Source organism: Cydia amplana, chromosome Z (assembly GCF_948474715.1).
Source record: "Cydia amplana chromosome Z, ilCydAmpl1.1, whole genome shotgun sequence".
Classification (NCBI taxonomy): domain Eukaryota; kingdom Metazoa; phylum Arthropoda; class Insecta; order Lepidoptera; family Tortricidae; genus Cydia; species Cydia amplana.
In genome coordinates, this window is record NC_086096.1 from 6,494,085 (window position 1) to 6,512,073 (window position 17,989).

At 37.8% G+C, this 17,989-nt stretch overlaps 1 protein-coding gene across 3 annotated transcripts in view; it reads right to left on the reverse strand.

Annotated features, from left to right (window-relative positions):
• Positions 1–17,989, reverse strand: part of LOC134660886 (discoidin domain-containing receptor tyrosine kinase B-like) — a 95,832-nt gene that overhangs the window by 42,604 nt on the left and 35,239 nt on the right. For all 3 annotated transcript variants that reach the window (XM_063516735.1, XM_063516733.1, XM_063516734.1), the window contains exon 2: positions 17,048–17,149. In XM_063516735.1, coding sequence (XP_063372805.1) covers positions 17,048–17,108 — 61 coding nt within the window. In that variant the 5' untranslated portion in view covers positions 17,109–17,149. The remainder of the gene's footprint in view (positions 1–17,047; positions 17,150–17,989) is intronic.

Here is a 17,989-nt window from a genome sequence, read left to right on the forward strand (position 1 = left end):
TATAGACGGAACGAACGGCAACAAAGTAGGTGTAGACACTAAGACTTTCAGGTATTAAACGAATTACGCTTCGTATTAATAGGTAAGTAATATTTAAATGAATATATAATATTCTCTAACGTAAATACAAGATTACAATTGACATCAAATGTCATTGACGTACAGAAGTCATATACTTTTTTTTAATGACGCAAAATGGATACCAGCATAATGAAAATCAATCCCAATCAGTAAAACGAGTCTTTAAACTTTTTTCATTTTAAGCGGGTTTTGAAGGAACAAGTTACTTAAATTCAATTGTAATCGTATTGTTTTAGGATAGTTTACTGCTGTTTTCGATCGTTACGACCTGTAAATAACAACAAATCAAATTTTAAATAAATTTATTTACCCTATTTTTTGAAATACAATTTATCTACTGGTATACATTTTCGTATGCGTATATGATGAAATGTCTAAATAATGTCAAAAACGAGCTACGACGTGGCTACGACGAAGTACACGTCTGCTTCGATCCAAGGCCAGCGGCCATCTGACTCGAAGAAGAATTTTGAGTGATGTCGTCAATGTATGGAAATTGTACGAAAGTTTACATTTGGGATTGAATTTCTGTGTTGTATTTGTGAGTAAAAATATAAGTAGATAATAATTTGCTAGTTTAGTTATCTAGCTTTCAAAATCACACAACAACTCAATTACTGTTAAAGGCAAAACTGTAATGCGTGTTGCTCAAACGGAACTCCATATTTTGATTTTTGGATACTTTTAGTGTCGATTTGTAGAGAATTACAGCAAATAAAAAATATTATGCCGTGAAGAGCCGGTACACGGCTTCTTCGTGAACAAATTTACGTATAATTTAATGCAGTTATTAAACATTTCTTGAACAAATTGATTGCACAAAGTGAGCTCTAAATCGAAAACGTCATATACCGTCCCCTTAATAAGATTATACAATGTTTAATCTTGCAATATTGAGGTAAATGGTACTTGGCACCTCATGCGAAAGCGATTTGGCTTCCCTCTTTACTTTGAATATAACCACCGTCATACGGGCCACATATGAAAAACTATGTTTACAGTACACCTTCCTCGGCCATTATTAAATTATCAGATTTAATAAATTGATAATACCTGTGAAAATAATTTGTGAGAGTATATTCTAGCTATGTACATTACATACCCTTACGAGTATTGAGGAGACAACAACATCCAACGAAACATGCGACAACAGAAATCGCGCGTCCCCACGAGTCCCAGGAAAGCAATATTATTTCCTATGAATGACCTAAACACATTCCTACCTCAGGTAAGTAAGGAGGTGTTATTCCAGAGAGAGTCACTTAGTATTCTCTCGCTAGACGAGCTTCGAACAGCTAAATTGTTAATACACTATTCGAGACAAGGAGTTTCACCAACAATGCCCAGACTTCGTTGAGAGATAGAACGCGAATAAATTAACTTGGCGAGGTAAACCACTCTTCAGTGATCCATTTTGTAGTCTCTCTCGGGCTCGGTGAATGATCAGGTTAAATTTCAGTAAAAAGATGTTTTCGTTACTAAATTTATGAGAGAAGGCAAAATTTAAATGCGTGCCGCGGTAGGAATTCCCTGGGCTAAGGTAAGGTACGCTCCATAAAGCGCTCCGAGAGAATGTTACCTGTCTGCAAAACTTCAGCTCTCTAGGCCTCATGGCTTATTTGAGGCGTTGCTAAAAGCCCGACAGCGGAGTGAAAAGCATCGTTGGATTTTTTGTCGAACAGCGTCGATCGATATTTTAAGTAGACGGCGCTGCCGCGTTGTTCACCGTATAATTACTAACAGAACTACTTTATTATTAATATGTCGTGCCATTTTGCAATAAAGCTTAAATATAGTATTAATAGGCGGCGTCAGAGTCTCAGCATCAGAATATTTCATAAAGGTTAAAGGCTGGTAATGGGAAAGGGGTTACGGGCGGGCTTGAAAGTTGAGAGTAGGGAGTATTTAAGACCACCATGTAAGTCCTTCTGCAACCATGTGTGGACGGTCATTAGTTAGAAAAAATGCTATCACATCAAGCTCCTCCATCTGATAGTAAGAGTGCGTAATCAAGTTACGTCGTAACCATTTAGCGCGGTGGAATGGTTTCCCTGGACGAGGGACGAATGGTCGGCAATGGCTGTAAATTCAGCATTTTTACGGTTCCGCGCTAGTCAAAATCGCAAAAACAGCCTTTATCGATTTAATTTGTTTGTTATTCAGGTATGTATGTAAGTATTTATAAATTTCAACTTATATACGTTCGTGACCACAGTACCTACTTAGAAATTGTGTCTATAACTTATCAATTTTTCAAAAACCATACAAACTTGTTTGAATTATAAAATCTTTCGATTACATAGATATTTCAATTCAATTTTAATAATCATAAAAGTCAAAGGAAGAAAAACAACAACGTCTAAAGTTCATATTTTTATGGATACTATTTCAAAAGCCGGGAATCGAAATTAAACATAATTAGTACATAAGTTTTGTAAAGTTTGAAAAAAGAAAGTAGTCAAAGGCTTGTTGCACCGGTAGGTACCTAGTTATTAGCAACTTTAGCAATATCAGGCGTCTTCTGAGAAGTGCCGGAAAAAATACAAATGCTAAATAAATATCAAGATACATATGTTTAAGGCGTTTGTCAACCAAAACCACCTGGATTACTTATACATTAATTAAACGATTTCAACATGTTATATACTTCATAAAAAGAGAGTAAACTTTCTTGATACACACTTCATAAATAAGTACGCACCACATTCTCTAAAAGCCTTGAGAACACCACCTGTAATTCAGGAGGTCGAGAGGGAAGAGTATAACTGTTCTACCTGTATTATACACAACACCTGAATACTGCAATAGTTCACACAATAAGCATAGCCAAAACCTACCTGTCTACACCTACGCTGTTTACTACCAATGTTTTAGGAACATCTTCTTCCTCGCGTTATCTCGGCATTTTTGCCAGGGCTCATGGGAGCCTGGGGTCCGCTTGACAACTAATCCCATGATTTGACGTAGGCACTAGTTTTTTAGGAACATCTTAAGAATACCTATCAGTTCCTCGACGCTTCACTGTTCCAACTCTCCCGACACGGAATGCCTTATCGATATACAATACAGCGTCAGTTAAGTCTTTATGTTGCCAGGAAGGAATAACTAGTATCTAATTAGCAGGGCGGAGGTGGTGAGAGCGAGGGACATATATGGTAAGTTCAGATAATTGCGTGAAGCAATTCGTGGTAGAAGGTGTAGGCAGAAACAGTCCTATTATTACATATATACACAAATTTTCAATTCTGACCAGGCGTTACTGAAAAATACAATTATGGGTAAAAAATAAAAATACAATAACTAAACAAAAAACAGTAGGGTGTGCTCCCGGTAATCGCCATTAAAATTCATACCCGGAATTCTCTAATTTAGAGAACCTTAAATTAGTAATACTAAAGTTACTAAACAATCTCTTTTAACAAAGACATGTTTTATATACCTATTAGAAATTGACAGAAAAATGGATTGCTAAAGAAAATTAAATGAACAATAGGTATACACATTTGTATGCAGGGGTGCTAAGCTAATAGTTTTGCTGACTGTACGTAATTTCCACACAACACGAAACCTACAAAAAAACACTTCAAGGACAAATTTACGAAATGTTCCAAATTAGCTCTTATTTTTACTTTTCGTAACGAAAGGTAACCTCGATGCCGGACAAGCACAGATGCCGTCAGATGCTCTAAGGGCCAGTTGCACCAACCACATTTGACAGGCTGATCAACGTCAGTCGACGCGCCCCGGCGCCATACTATGAAACATTCCATACATACAAATTTTGCGAACTCTTTAAAGATACGAACAGTTTGGTGCAACCGACCCTTAGACACACAGAATTGTCCGAGTTCACCCTATTCCATAAACAATTTACCCGGGGCACGGGAACTTTGATGACATTTCGGCGCAGCTCATGTAGGTAGGACCGTAAATCATTAACGCGATGGGACGCACGGGAGCCGGGGCCTACCTATATGTCGCTGACCCCTACATATGTATGGCGATGGCCTGGGCTGTCAAATTAATCGACATGCTTTACGTGCTTGCATGACTATGCTTTAAGTAATTATTTAAATAAACATGATATTTAATAATAGGTACATTCACAGTTGGATTTAATACTAATAATAAAGGGTGCCTTCGACGGGTCATAGTGATAAGGACCTCTAGAGATATATTTTAAATCTACCACAGCTAAAGAAAACAAGAAGACACGTTTCTGAGGAGTATACCGTCAGCAGCAGAAGTAGTTAAGCGAACGAGTTGTCTAAAATGATCTGAGCGCTACTTTATTGTTAAAACTATAAGAGTAATGACGTATGGTATATCGCTTTTGCTGCTGACATATAGCTTCTGCTGCATACAGTACGCGTACCTAATAGGTTTAAGAAACCACATTATTCAATATCAATAAGTATAAATATATAAAATATATGTATTTATATTGAATATTACATCAAAACACGATACTTGATTTTTATATAACTGATAAAAGAGGGCACGTTTTAAACATTGGTAAAAAGTTTTTTTTCTATTTCAGTACTATTCGCACGAAATAGTAAGTACTTATATTTAAAAGGATTCCTTTTCCTTATTTCCCTATTATTTAATTTCCCTATTATTTATTCTTTCCCGGGACATCTTTTCAGCTACGGACTGCCCGCGGTTACTTTGCATTAGAAAGTATTTTCGTTTAGTAATATATATCTTTGCCCCCTTGCTATTGCTGTAAAGTAATACACAGATGTATTAAAGTGCTACCAGTGGCATCGGTCGACTGCATCAAAATCCGTGCCCACCCAATAAACTAGAGTAGGTATGCACTATATAGAACACAAGTCGCTTTTCGCAATTTTCGCAATGTAACCGTATAGGTAGACAACAAGCTTTCAAGTAATACCAGTGGCAAAGGCAACTATGCTTTGATTCGAACGCCACGAAGCGGCCCGGGTAAAGCCGTCAGCCAACTGAATATTCAACTTGAATTTCGGTGAAATTAGATATGAAACTATTCAAATATTCAACAAGCATGATAATGATTCAGAATTTTTGGTGACAATAATAATGCTCGACACTTGCAAGCTTTATTTATTTTATATAGAAAGTACGGCTGTGATCGTAAATATAAATATGTAGTAACTAAAACGGTTTTGTTTAGCTGAGATTATCGACTCGCGGTCGTTTGCCGAATAACTTATAGGAATAGTAGATTGTTAACCAAGGGGTGAAAGGCACTCATTTCTGCCGAGGTAGTTTGGTGCTCGAACACAGTGAGAGCGCCAATAGTCCGAGGCTGAAATAATGCCTTTCACCCGAGTTAAACACTCTACTTTTCATTTCGAATACGAGGAATTTTACTTTCCTCGTGGTTTTAAAAACATGACTGAGTATAGTACATTTTTATACTGTTTCTCGAGGGTATTTTCAATTAAGAATTTAGGTAAAAGAATAGTTATTTAAGAAATGGGGAGTTAAATATCAGAATGGATGGAAATTGTATAACCAATCCATTTAAAACCAAATTTCAATTGTTTATCTTAATAAAATGAAAAAAATTGGCTTGGAAAGTTAAATGCTCTAGTGCAGTAACGTATCACTTTCTGCACACCTTTTAGAACAACAATGACCCTCTTTCAGAGCATGAGAAATGAAGTGTTATGATCGCAGTTAGGTATACTACACTACCAAATGACGTAACATATTTGTCTTGACTTGACGTATATGACGTACTAGCACTTTAATATGGTGAAATGTTGTCATCACCTGTCTGTAGTATTGAAACCACCGAAGACTTAATCTAAATAACGTTACGCAGCGGTTACGCTATGAAAATGAAAATTTGGATAGCGTTAGTGAAGTTTCGATGGTAAATTGTCATCGACTTTGGGCTGTATAATAGGATCATCTGCCATTTATTGGCAGAGTAGGGCTTTGTTTCGTACTGGACGATGTGAGCTGTGAGTGGCATCTTCATAATTCAGTGTTACCATCCCGTCTGGCTTTTACGCATTTGTGAGCTCTTTCCTCCCTTGCGCCTCAGAACCCGATCGTTCCAGACAACCATTTTAAGTGTGGCTTTGAGACTCGTAACGACCGTACGTTTCTAAAAGCTCACTTATAGTGGTGTTATTTGCTTCAGCTGCGCTCAATAAGCTACTGGAATAACGTTCCTGGACGTCAATCGCGTGCCGCAATTTTAATTAGCATTGTCGTACGTTTCCAACCTTCTCCAGTTCGTCGGTGGACGGGCGCCCTTTTCAGCGTATTCAGAGCGTGAAAGGCTACTGTCAATCTAAAAAGTACTAGTACTGCCAAGATTTAGGCTTTTTTCTATGTTTGTACTGGACGATTAATGTTATGTGTTTTAGAACGAATATCAGATAAATTGCTCTTCGTGGTTAACAAACCTTTAGCGTTTGACACTCTCAAAACATTAGATTTTGAAACGCAATTATTTCAGCATAATATATGAATTTTGGTTTTACGTGTGTCTGCAATGATGTCCGCTAAATCAATGGTAAAAGTGAAACGATAATCGATAGCCCTTGCGAATACTTTTCGCTTTTGGTTTTTTTACATACAAGGTATCATAATAATCGTAACAAAGAGCAATCTCTGACTTGGAAATTAAAAATTCATAAAAATATGTAGGTAATATGGAAGAATTTGAAAGCAGATAAATGTGAACATAAAAATGCTCCTTCAACCGTATATCAGCGTGAATATTTAATTTTTACAAGATTGCCTAAAAACAAAATCTTGTAAGAAAACATTTCTGAATAATATAGCATGCTGTTTGTAGGTAAGTGTATTAGAAATGAGGTTTTAGTAAATGTTATGGCGAGACCTGGGGCGTCATGACACATGGTACAATTTATATACGTAGATGCCCAAGAGAATTACGCGAAGTTACCTAGGAGTGCATAATGTGACAGTTCATTAGTGCTTATTAAGTTTTAGTGTTGAAGAGGAAAAGGGCTAATGGCATAATAATGTAGAGTGTAGACATAACAGCGTGATATACGGTGTGGGAAAATCGTGACGCTATGTGTACTTTAGACGCTTTATGACTACAGCCTTTCTGATGTCGGTGGACAGTGTGGGGTGTTGGACATGTGGACCGTTTTTGGTTGATACATATGTTGTTACATTCGCCGATGAAAAATGTTTAATATTAACTTAGAAATAGCACCGTATCTTCCCAAATGTTTAATATATCAAAACAAAGTGGGCGATGGCAAGAATTTCAAAGCTTTCGGAGTGATTCCTGTCACGCACAATATTTTATAGAGGCTGGCCCAAAAATTATTAGGAATATTTTTCTTAGTTACACGTCTTTTTATTATAAAATGTAATTAATATAAAACGTATTATCTTCAAAATACTCGTTTAGCTTTGATACACAAACGCCAACATTTGTTAAAATTTATGACATATATGACGCAGTTAAAAAACAACGTATTTTAGGCCCACCAATTGGGCCAAATAATAAAATGTAGTAGGTAAGTATTTGGGGCACAACCATCTTAAGTAGGTGTAGGGTGTATGTACAATTAATGTGCCGTAGTCAACCCCGGATCGAGTGGAAGTCTATATCTGTAGCTTACAAAAATGTTGTACACCTACAGACTAAAATCAGAAAGAAGTGGGCAAAAGGTTAACATCTCCGAGCGGAAACGAAACGGGTCCATATTTAGCGTTCTCGAATGAGCACGCTAATTATTAATTATGATTAGGGCGTCAACAACACGCACACAAGTAAATATTTAGATGTGTGAGTGTCGGGGGCTTTAACACCGTGTCCTCCGCGCCGTTCCTCTCTCTCCCCAGCGACGGAAAAGTTAAGTGAAAGAGACGACGCGACCGTATTTTCAAATTTCGAGTGCAGCCCGCCGCCCGGTGAGGATTGATATTAATGTTCACTGTTACTGTTTGGGTTAGGAGATAAATATCTATTGATTTTTCAAGAGTGCGATCACTGAAGCGGTGTAAATTGAAATTTTCTAACGTTTGTTTGCGGATGCGTAAACATGATTACAGGTACCGGAAGTTTCATCAGCCGATATCAGGTGAGAAACGTTACATTCAATAGGTAGGTATTCAAAGCAAATTATATCATAGTATTTACGTCGTACCTACTGATCAAAAAGTACACAAATGTACACAAATATTTTAAATTTCACATGCTATTTGTGTTTATGTTAGACTGCTACTCACAGCCACTATGTTAACAGTCTGAAAGTATATTTTTTATCTTAATTAATACGTAAATACTTTTTGAGAATTGTTAACACTGACTTCATAGATATTCGCCACCACCAAAAATTCGCTGAGCTTAGAGAAACTAGTCATTCGTGAGAAAATACGTTGGAAAATACATTCGCTCGCAGACGGAGTTCAATCCTTTCTTAAAATGCGTGGGACAGAACTTATTTACATAGCTAGCCCGATGTTTGCTCATTTAATTAAGTAGGGTAGAGCGCAGTCACCGCTGTCGTGCTCAGCAAAAAAGTTCTATCTGCTTTAGTTAGAACTTCATAATGACACACGACTTTAAAGCCTTATATTTATATCCTATCAGTTCAGGCCAGAAAGCATGTCACCGAGAAAATCGTATCAATCAGATTGCAATTTATACCAACGGTCCTCAGGGCTAGTAGAAGCCATATAGGCAATCGTTAAGAGCCCATCAACGTGCACACTAGTGCAACTGCTAAATAATCGTGATTATTTAAAATTAACGAAATATATATAATCAATCAATCATGTACGCACTGGCAAATCGAACAGATTAAAATAAAAGCAGATTACTTTGCCTATTTGCAGTTTATACGCAAATATTTGTATTCTGATTGTACCGACCAGAAAAATACGAATATGTAGCTATGTATGTAAGAGATAAATATTATCCACGAAACCTTTTTGTATAAATGTATTCTTTATTTGCGTTTGTCCAGCTTTCGCGGCGTAAAGTACCAACTGATTTCCATGAATTGCATCCTGCATCTCAACTTAATGCAATGTTTTGATAAGAAAAAACCGTGGGACGAAGCTAGTTATTGAACAAGACGGATAATTTGAAGTGACATATCTATGTAGAAAAAACTCGCCAAGAAATATCAAGAAGCATCGGTTACAATTATCCCGGTATAATTCATACCAGTTAATACAAGATAATCCTAAAACGTTAAGCAAACAATGCGTCGCTTTTTTCATTTGCTAGAAGCAGAATAGTACAGCATTCAAAGCATATCTTTTACGTTACAATAAGATATAATTACCTACAATTATCAAGCGCCATCATATAAAATAACAACCAGTTTCTCGAAACTAGTATTTAATTTTAGTCGTCGGTCCGAGCGTTGGTACACTTGGTACCTCACCCTACTTGCCCTTATTTGGCAACCCTTTGGATTGTAGGCCCATTGGATTCAAATATTAATTTTAGATACGAGTGACCCGGGCACTCAGTGCGTATAAATTTATTAATAAAGGTTTCTGCGGGGTATTCTAGGCAAAGCGGGCGAGCACATTCGTTATTTAGGAAAATTCAGGGCGGCCGCTACCGGAAAATGTTGAATCTTTATATTATGCTTGTTAAGCCGGATGTGCTGGAGCACTCTTTCAAAAGACAAAGGCAGCTTAGGATCCAGACGCGGCTAAGGGACATGTCCAGGGTATTTTACGAATGTGCGTTCGCTTGAATTCTTTTTAAAGAGACATGTATGTATATTTGAGAACATCGCAAAATATCACTTGTAAATCCATTCTCAAGTTTCACCAATGTAAGAGCTTGACTATAATTTCCTTTAGCAAAGAAAACAAAACTGTGATCGATCAAATCATGTATGAAATGCATAGTATAAAATTATAGTGTCAAAAGAGCATTTTTTACTGCCCTACGTGATCGTTGCGCAGTTTTACGAACATGTACGAGGACCTTTACCTTATAACCGAAACAAGCTTTAATGTTTAAAGCATAGACCAATATACATGTTAAGTTTACTAATTATGTATCAATACTTACGCCGAACACCCAAAACGATTTCATGTTAAATGTTGTCGCCCTTACTCATAAAACTTATCATGCTGCTGTTATCTAGAATAGTTATTGTCTGTAAGAAGTACAAACTTATATTTAATTATATAAAGTTAATCGAATGTCAAATGAATTAAAATAAGATTGACGGAGATTTATGAATAAGGGCATCCGTTGATCAAGTTGATCATTGTTAAATGTTAATGCATGCAGTAACGTAGCGCTGCGCAATTCGCATAAAATTCGCATAAGCACAAGATGTTATTGTAATGCAAAGCAAATTAATGTAAGCTACAAGTTGACACGCAAATTTCTCAACAGGGCCCGGCGTCCCGCGAGAGGGCTTATTAGTCAATTAGGGAAAGGTTCCCGCGCGGTAGGTACGCTGACAAACAAACGCTACACTCATACGTACGTGTTATGTGTACTATATGTACGTTATGTGGTGTCATTTAATTAGCTGCCACGTTTTGATAACTTCTGACTGTCTCAGATAGGAATGTTGTCGTCAAGACATGAGCGGTAGCGAACAACTAATGTGTTCACGACTGTAAGCAACACTAACATAATAATATTTCTGATTTAACCTTCAGTGACGGGGTTTTCATAAAACTCGATACTCACTGGCATAACAATTTTGCGACAGTTTTAAAAAGTAAGCCAAATTATTTCTGAAATGTAGGACTCCCCGCCAGTGATAAAAATAAGATTAACGCTACAAGTTAAGTTAGTCTAGTTAGCCAACTTTTGTCAATAGAATAAAGACTTCATCAAAGGCGCGTTTTCCGGGCGAGGCGTGAGCGGAGCGTGAGAGTTTTATATGTAAAAGCGGAGCGTCCCGCTCACGCCCCGCCCGGAAAACGCGCCTGTGTGACGAAGCCTTAAGGGAGAAAATTTGACAAATTTAGACTACTAATTATGAATTAAGTACGCTCCTTTTTTTACTGACCTTTTTTTTTTAGACAATAATATTATTACGCTACCTAAAACAATCGATGTAAGTACAGGACTACAGGTCGATTTACAAGAGCTGGCACGAATGGAATTAATGAGTGTATGATGATATCTATGTGTGTATTACATTAACCAATCAAATAGTTGCTCTGATTGTATACCGATACAGGTGTCACTCATATTTAGGTACAATTAAATATTCGTTCATTCAATTCGTGCCAGCTTTCGTGAATCAACATGTAAGGTACCTATCCCTTATTCTCTTTCAATTTTTTAGCATACGTACTCAAGGGACACAAATAGTCGTTCCCAGCCCCATTTGAGAAATACCCCGCGTTTATTATGATCCATGAAATATAACACCGCCGCAACAAGATAAGGGTAGATAGACCCTAAAGGATGTGTCGGTTTCTTTATGAGATCTAGAGTAACTTTCGCTCCCGCGAATTAGGACAAGCAAGATACCTATTACTTTCCTTTTGATACATCAGACTTTAAACTTTAATACATATATGTTTCTATAGTCACCAACTAAATAACTACAACTACATATAAACATAGCTGCGTAATAACAAGACTCAAAATTGAATGAATTTCTAATACAACTTACAATGGTGTCGTTTTAAGGGCGCCAATATTTCAATATTTAAAAATATATGAACGAACAATAAAGAATCATCTGTCAGTGGAATATGAATAAAATCTTGTTTTGCGTGTCACGGTAAACAAATCGAAAGGGGAGATGCGAGATACGCGGGAAGAGAGAGGCACCTCGGTGCCTGTGGGGTGCTTCCGCATAGTTTACTTATTTCGACGAACCTTGCTTTGAACCCACAAAGCTTGTTATAAGGTCGCAGGTGGAATCGCGCGGCCGATGTGGCTTTAAGGATTAAATAAACCCAAACGAGTATGCTACATCAATTTAGTACAAGAACATAATAATATGAATGTTTATAAAACTGTTCAACTTTAACGCAAAGGGCTCTAAGCGCGACGGATTTATTGAAAGCATCTGGCTATTGTTGTATAAGGCTGTTAAAACTCGAAACTTTGTTGCTAACGCTACGAATGCTAAGCTAAATTTAGTGTAATAAAAAGTTAATTTATTACTCGAGCGCCGAGCACGCTGAACGCTCGTTATTTGGCCCGGCCTTAATGTACAATGGCGATCCATCATTCCATTCAAGTACGGCGCGATGCACGCCTATAGACGAAAATTTAATTTAAAACTGTTGCACAACCGCACGAAGCTATTACAAATACAAATGGGAGCATACGGCGTGAAATATCATACAATTATCACTCCCGCTATCACAACACAAACGGAGCTTCCGAACAACAAGAGAGAACGCGTGCCCTCCCCCTAACACCTTTCTTGCGTTCATGCGATACTACATTCTTAATGAGGGTTTCTTTATGTAGTTTTAACTTAAGAACGGCGTAGTGGCATAATGGGTATGCGAATTACATATTTATAATAGCTCAAAGGCTCGTTGTGGGTTACTATTCAATGCGCCGCTAACGACGTGCGCGCCACAATAAACATTACGGAGCACGCCGGAATCGACCAAACTAGTGCATACGTAGTCGATGGATAGAATATTCCCATATAACGAGTTGTGTGCTTGATCGTTTTGTTGAGCCTCGCCTGGCTCTGGAAGCTAATAAAGTAATCAATCAACCGTACAATCGTACAATGGCTTCTCAGACAGTCTACGCTGGAAGCATTTTCCGGTCGCCGTCGCATTACAAAATGACAAAATGTCTTCATTTTTCTAGCCGAGGAAGACTCCATTGTGGCCCTTTTGCCTTGTACCCCTCAAACGAACAAAAGACAATCGTCTATAGGTCAAATGCAAATAGAATTCGCTTGTTGCGTGTCTCGTTAACTCAAGCAGAGTCTCTTGTTGCTCAACGCTCGAAAACAAATTGCAAACGTCATAAAGCCAGTTTTGAATATTAATAAAGACGAATAAACGATCCCCGTTTACGCGACCGTTCCGCTAACAGCGGTTCGCAAGTGCGCATGCTTCTGACGTCTCAGCGATTGAAATATAATTATTTTACGACCAAATTTACCGCCTAATTCTTTATTAGGGAAACCGTACTAGAGTAAAGCAACATTTAAGTAATTTGTGTGAGCGAAAAATAAATGTCGAGTGGGGAAAGTTTCAGAAGCTCAGAGCTTGTGCGTGCTTATACTCTTGCGTGACATGTAGTCGTCTAATGAATAATAAACAGCGGTGGCGACTCGCTACTCATTCATATCCATCCACGAAAGGCATACATATTCTTTTTTACATAAAACGATTGAGTGTCAACTTAAACCGCTTACAATATTGGCTTTGCCACGTATACATTTCAGGGTATCGCCGGCGCGGACGACGACGTTGCCTAGATACTTGCCGGTCGTTCTCATTACACACGTTAACCAACCAATTTTTTTTCTCGAACTAAAACACTTTGCGTGATACCGTTGGAACTATTATTTTAATTACTTTCGTAGTACAAGGAGTCGTTAGCATATTGTATTCCCCTTTTCCATTTTTCAGGCTCAGTGGCTTTCACGACAAATGTGTACGGCCATATTATTTCGGCTGCGATAGCGGCCATACCTACGTGGCTTAACCTTAATTACTTTTCAAACTATTCGATGTCCAGATGTGGCTGTTAATATAGGGTGGTAGAGGTAATTATGTACATGTTGAATTTTGAAAAATCGATAAAGCAGGTCAAAAGAGATCACAAAAAGCACAATGCTTTGTAAATTCGTGACTTTTATACCCGTGGCAATAGAGGTTATTGTAGGTTTATGTAACTCGGGGGCAGATAATGACAGCTGGCGTATAATTGTAATTTGAGCAATTATGTTTAATTTAGTAAGTGACTTATTCGATTATCGATTGGAGGAATGTTGTGCCGGTCGATTGGTCGGGCAAGTTGTGGTAGTTCGAGATGTTTCGGTTATTGCATATTGCCTCGAAATGTTGGAATCAAAGATGCTCGAAATAACTCGTATGAGCATATTGTATGTCAGCAACCATGGAGTCGGGTCCAATATTTGCTTAGTTTTGGAAGTACATAATAGATTTACAGTTTGAATGTTATTTCTAGTTTCAATTTATGCTTTTGATCTGAAAACTTGGGCACGAACTGTAACTTTCTTAATCCAATGTCGACTCCATTATAGTTAACAAACATGGTCTATATGATTGTACAATATCTGTTCGACTGAGCTCTGGGGGCCTAGCCAAAATGACAATCGTACATCGACAATAGTCAAACGTAAAGAAAAAATGTATTGGAATGGCAGATACTACGAAAAGTCATGTGATTATATCCATACGTTTTGTTTTTATTTTCAGAATAAATCAAACTACTAAAGCGAGCATCATAACAGGTACGTTTATCATTCGCATTAATTAAAAGCGTTAATTAATAGTTAACGTATTAAATTTCTGGTAGTAACTTTACTATCTAATTTAATTGAGCAAGATCAATCGTAAATCGTAAGTCATAGGTAGGTAAATGTATTTTAAATTTTCTCGAATTCAATAGTGTCGTTTTCAAGTTACGTTAAAGTCTAAGTCGAATGTCATCTAATCTAAATCTAAAAACAAATGTTTGTTTTTATAATATTATTTACTTATAGTATTGATTTAAACTGGTGCATATATCGTTAAGCAAACAGAGCAATGTAAGCAGTCGTAATGAGCTGTAATGGCGGCATGTTGTCAACTAACGATTAGGGAACAAAGGGAGCAATCATAAACGGATTACCTACTCTCTTTGCCCAATCAATCGGAAACTTGGGCACTCTGTAAGCGCTTACGCAGAGATTACTTATTTTTAGATTTAGATTGGGACATTAGCCTGGGAGCGCCTTGTGAGATTGAGAAATTAGGATGAAGTTCAGTTTCAATTCGACTAACAGAGTACATAACTTTTTTTTGACAAGATTTAATAATCGCGGATTAAGGTACGGACATTAATACGGAATGGAATATGGATTCCTATACAGGGACTCATATTTAACTTAATAAGTTGAATTATTTTTTCTAATTTATAAATACGGCAGCGTAAAAAAATATATGGATGTCCTAGAATTAACATTCTAAAGTTAGCTCTACTTTTAACCTTTTATCTGAACTGAAATTGGCATATTTTATTAATTTATTTGACACTTGTGATCTGCTGTGTTGTCTATTTTTTTAAATAGGTATATACTTGTACAGTCGCACAAGATTGTTAGTAGTAGTAGAAGGTTTATTTAGTGCATTGTTTTCTTCCAAGTCACTGGCAGCCAATATTTCTACTAGGTGCATCAAAAATCTCACCAAGAGAGAGAGAGAATCGGCAGACTTACAATTCCTACGAATCAAAGTTTGACGAAGTCACGCGTACCGAGAATTTGGTAAAAATATCCAACCGAGTATGCGTAATCCTTATACCAACTACCTAAAGTCTACAAGTGGTCAGTGATGTGTGTTTTAGTTTGTACTTTAGGCAGGCCACTTGCTTCCGTTTCGGAGCGTTTAAACGTCGCCCGTGACGCGTTTCGCAGCGCTATTGTCACAACCGGTCGGGCACGTGAACTGGGTAGGAACACGCGTGCGCGGGCGCCACCAGTGAATACTAAGCGAATAGGTGAGTAACACGCCAAAACTGTGTTCTACACGACGGACAACGGGTTAACAGTACTGGCGATAGGCATCGGCGCCTCTAGGCCTCACATTCCGGTAGGGAAAAAACTCTGTTGGGTTATAACGGCCGCTTTTTATGCCTCCGTCAAAAGCTTAATAGCTTTTAAATGCGACACTAATTTCATGCCGACAGGCCAACAGTCGTGATTAACGGAGTGTGTGCTCAGCAAACATCCTTCCGTCTTCCGTTCATTTTATCAGTTATTCCTTTGAAATTATTTCATTATGAAGGTATAACGATTAAAACATTCAGTAATGATATAAAAGTATGTGGGCGCCGACAAACGGATAGTTACCTTCTTAAAACTTAAACATAACTCGGAAATACTACTTAACTTGCCACAACAATCATAATTACACAAATACACAATCCGTGAGAAATGCAAGCTTCGAAGTTGGCGTGTGACGACCTGACGACCAACACAACAGAGACATAGTTGAGAGAGTAAACAGAGGCCTTAAAGTTTCATCAAACGGACCACTATCCTTGCCTGAAAACAATTGAATTGCAGCTCGCACAGTTCACGCCAAGTGTCCGGGCCGGCATTAGTAATGATTCGAGAAGTTTCCATTACAAGTTCCATTGAAATATGACGGCGCAACGTAGCTCTTAAAGTATTTGGTGTTCGTATATAACTTTCCAGCACAAGAGCGGGAACTGGGAAGTTTCTAATTAAATATTAAAGCGGCCCATGCACAGACATCGAAGTGGGACGGGCCACTAACTTCAATTTTCGATAGCATTTAAGTGACGTGTTTATGTGCGCGAAGTCAAACGCCGAGGCACTACCGTGAACAAATTAAACTAATATAAAGTTCCATTGTCGATAAATAGTGTGGCAACGTTCTAACTTTATTAAATTTTCAAATAAAAGTGTACACCAGTTGGTTTATAAAGTTCTATTAAAAATTCAGTTGCAATACGCTTGGCCGTTACAAATGAAATTAAACTTTCGTGAGACATATTTTAAACTGTTTATACGACAACGGTTTCACTCACTTGAATTCACGAGTTGCAGTCGCCGCGAGCACTCGAGCCTGAGGAAGGACCCCCGAAGGGCCCGAAACATGTCGCCAATAGTGACTAAAAATTCAAGTGAGTGAAACCGTTGTCGTATAAACAAATGAAATTGTTTTCAAGAAACTCATTGTTCAGACCGCTCGGGTTTTACATTGTCCCGTTATATATAGGCGGGTACTGGGTACATTAGAAAATGGTGGCCCACGTAATAATATAGTATAGTATAGTCAGGTATAAAAATGTACTCACATATGTCGAGGGCGCGCGCGGACGTGGCCAGAAACAGCGCAGCTACCACACACGGCACCATCTCGCCGCGCTCACTTCACCATCTCTACCTACGCCGCATATCTGTAACATACAAACAAAAACGTATAATAAAATATCCTGATTCAAGTACGTAAGCTGACAGAAAACTTAACAAGATGACTTAGATAGATGTTACTTAAATATAATGCTATGCCGGTGAGCTGATGGACACCACTTCCATATTTATTTTGTTCTACCTATGTCTAAATTTATCATATTTAATTGAGCTACCCGGCACGGTGCCGGGTCCTGTTTCGAATCTTTGCCTAAATTTCATTGTTATGAATCTCCGAAACCGTCAGTATTTCCAAACTTGACTTTTAGTTTTGTATATTTATACAAAAGTTAATGGTTTCAGAAAACACTAACCTATCATGGCTTAACCAAAAGGGCGTTCCAAAAATAAGTAAGTATTAGACACAGGACACAGGGTAAGTATACCTACACCGGAAAATATCCCCCGCTTCAGCAACAGTCGGGTCAAAAGTAATTAAATCTAGAGTAGGTAACCACCGTTGCGGTCGGAAAAAAATCGCTAGATGTACATTATTTCACGTCGGACACGAGATTGGGGTCTATACGAAACCGTCAGCAGCAGAAACTGAGGTGACGCGGCAAGTGTGAAAATGTATTATGCTTGGCTTAAGAGAAAATGCAGTCGAAATAGGCATGAAATGTTGTTGTCTCACGTCTCACGTGTCCGTGCATGAAAGGGGCGACTCCGTTCGGATTACGCATTAAACAGGCCAAAATAGCATTGTATATTTCCCAATTGTCCGCCTTCATAACTTCATCAATAGTAATTATATAAGTAACAACTGCAAATATAATTTTAAAGGGCTGTGCCAAATTTTGCTTCGTAGAGAAAACAACATAAGTTCT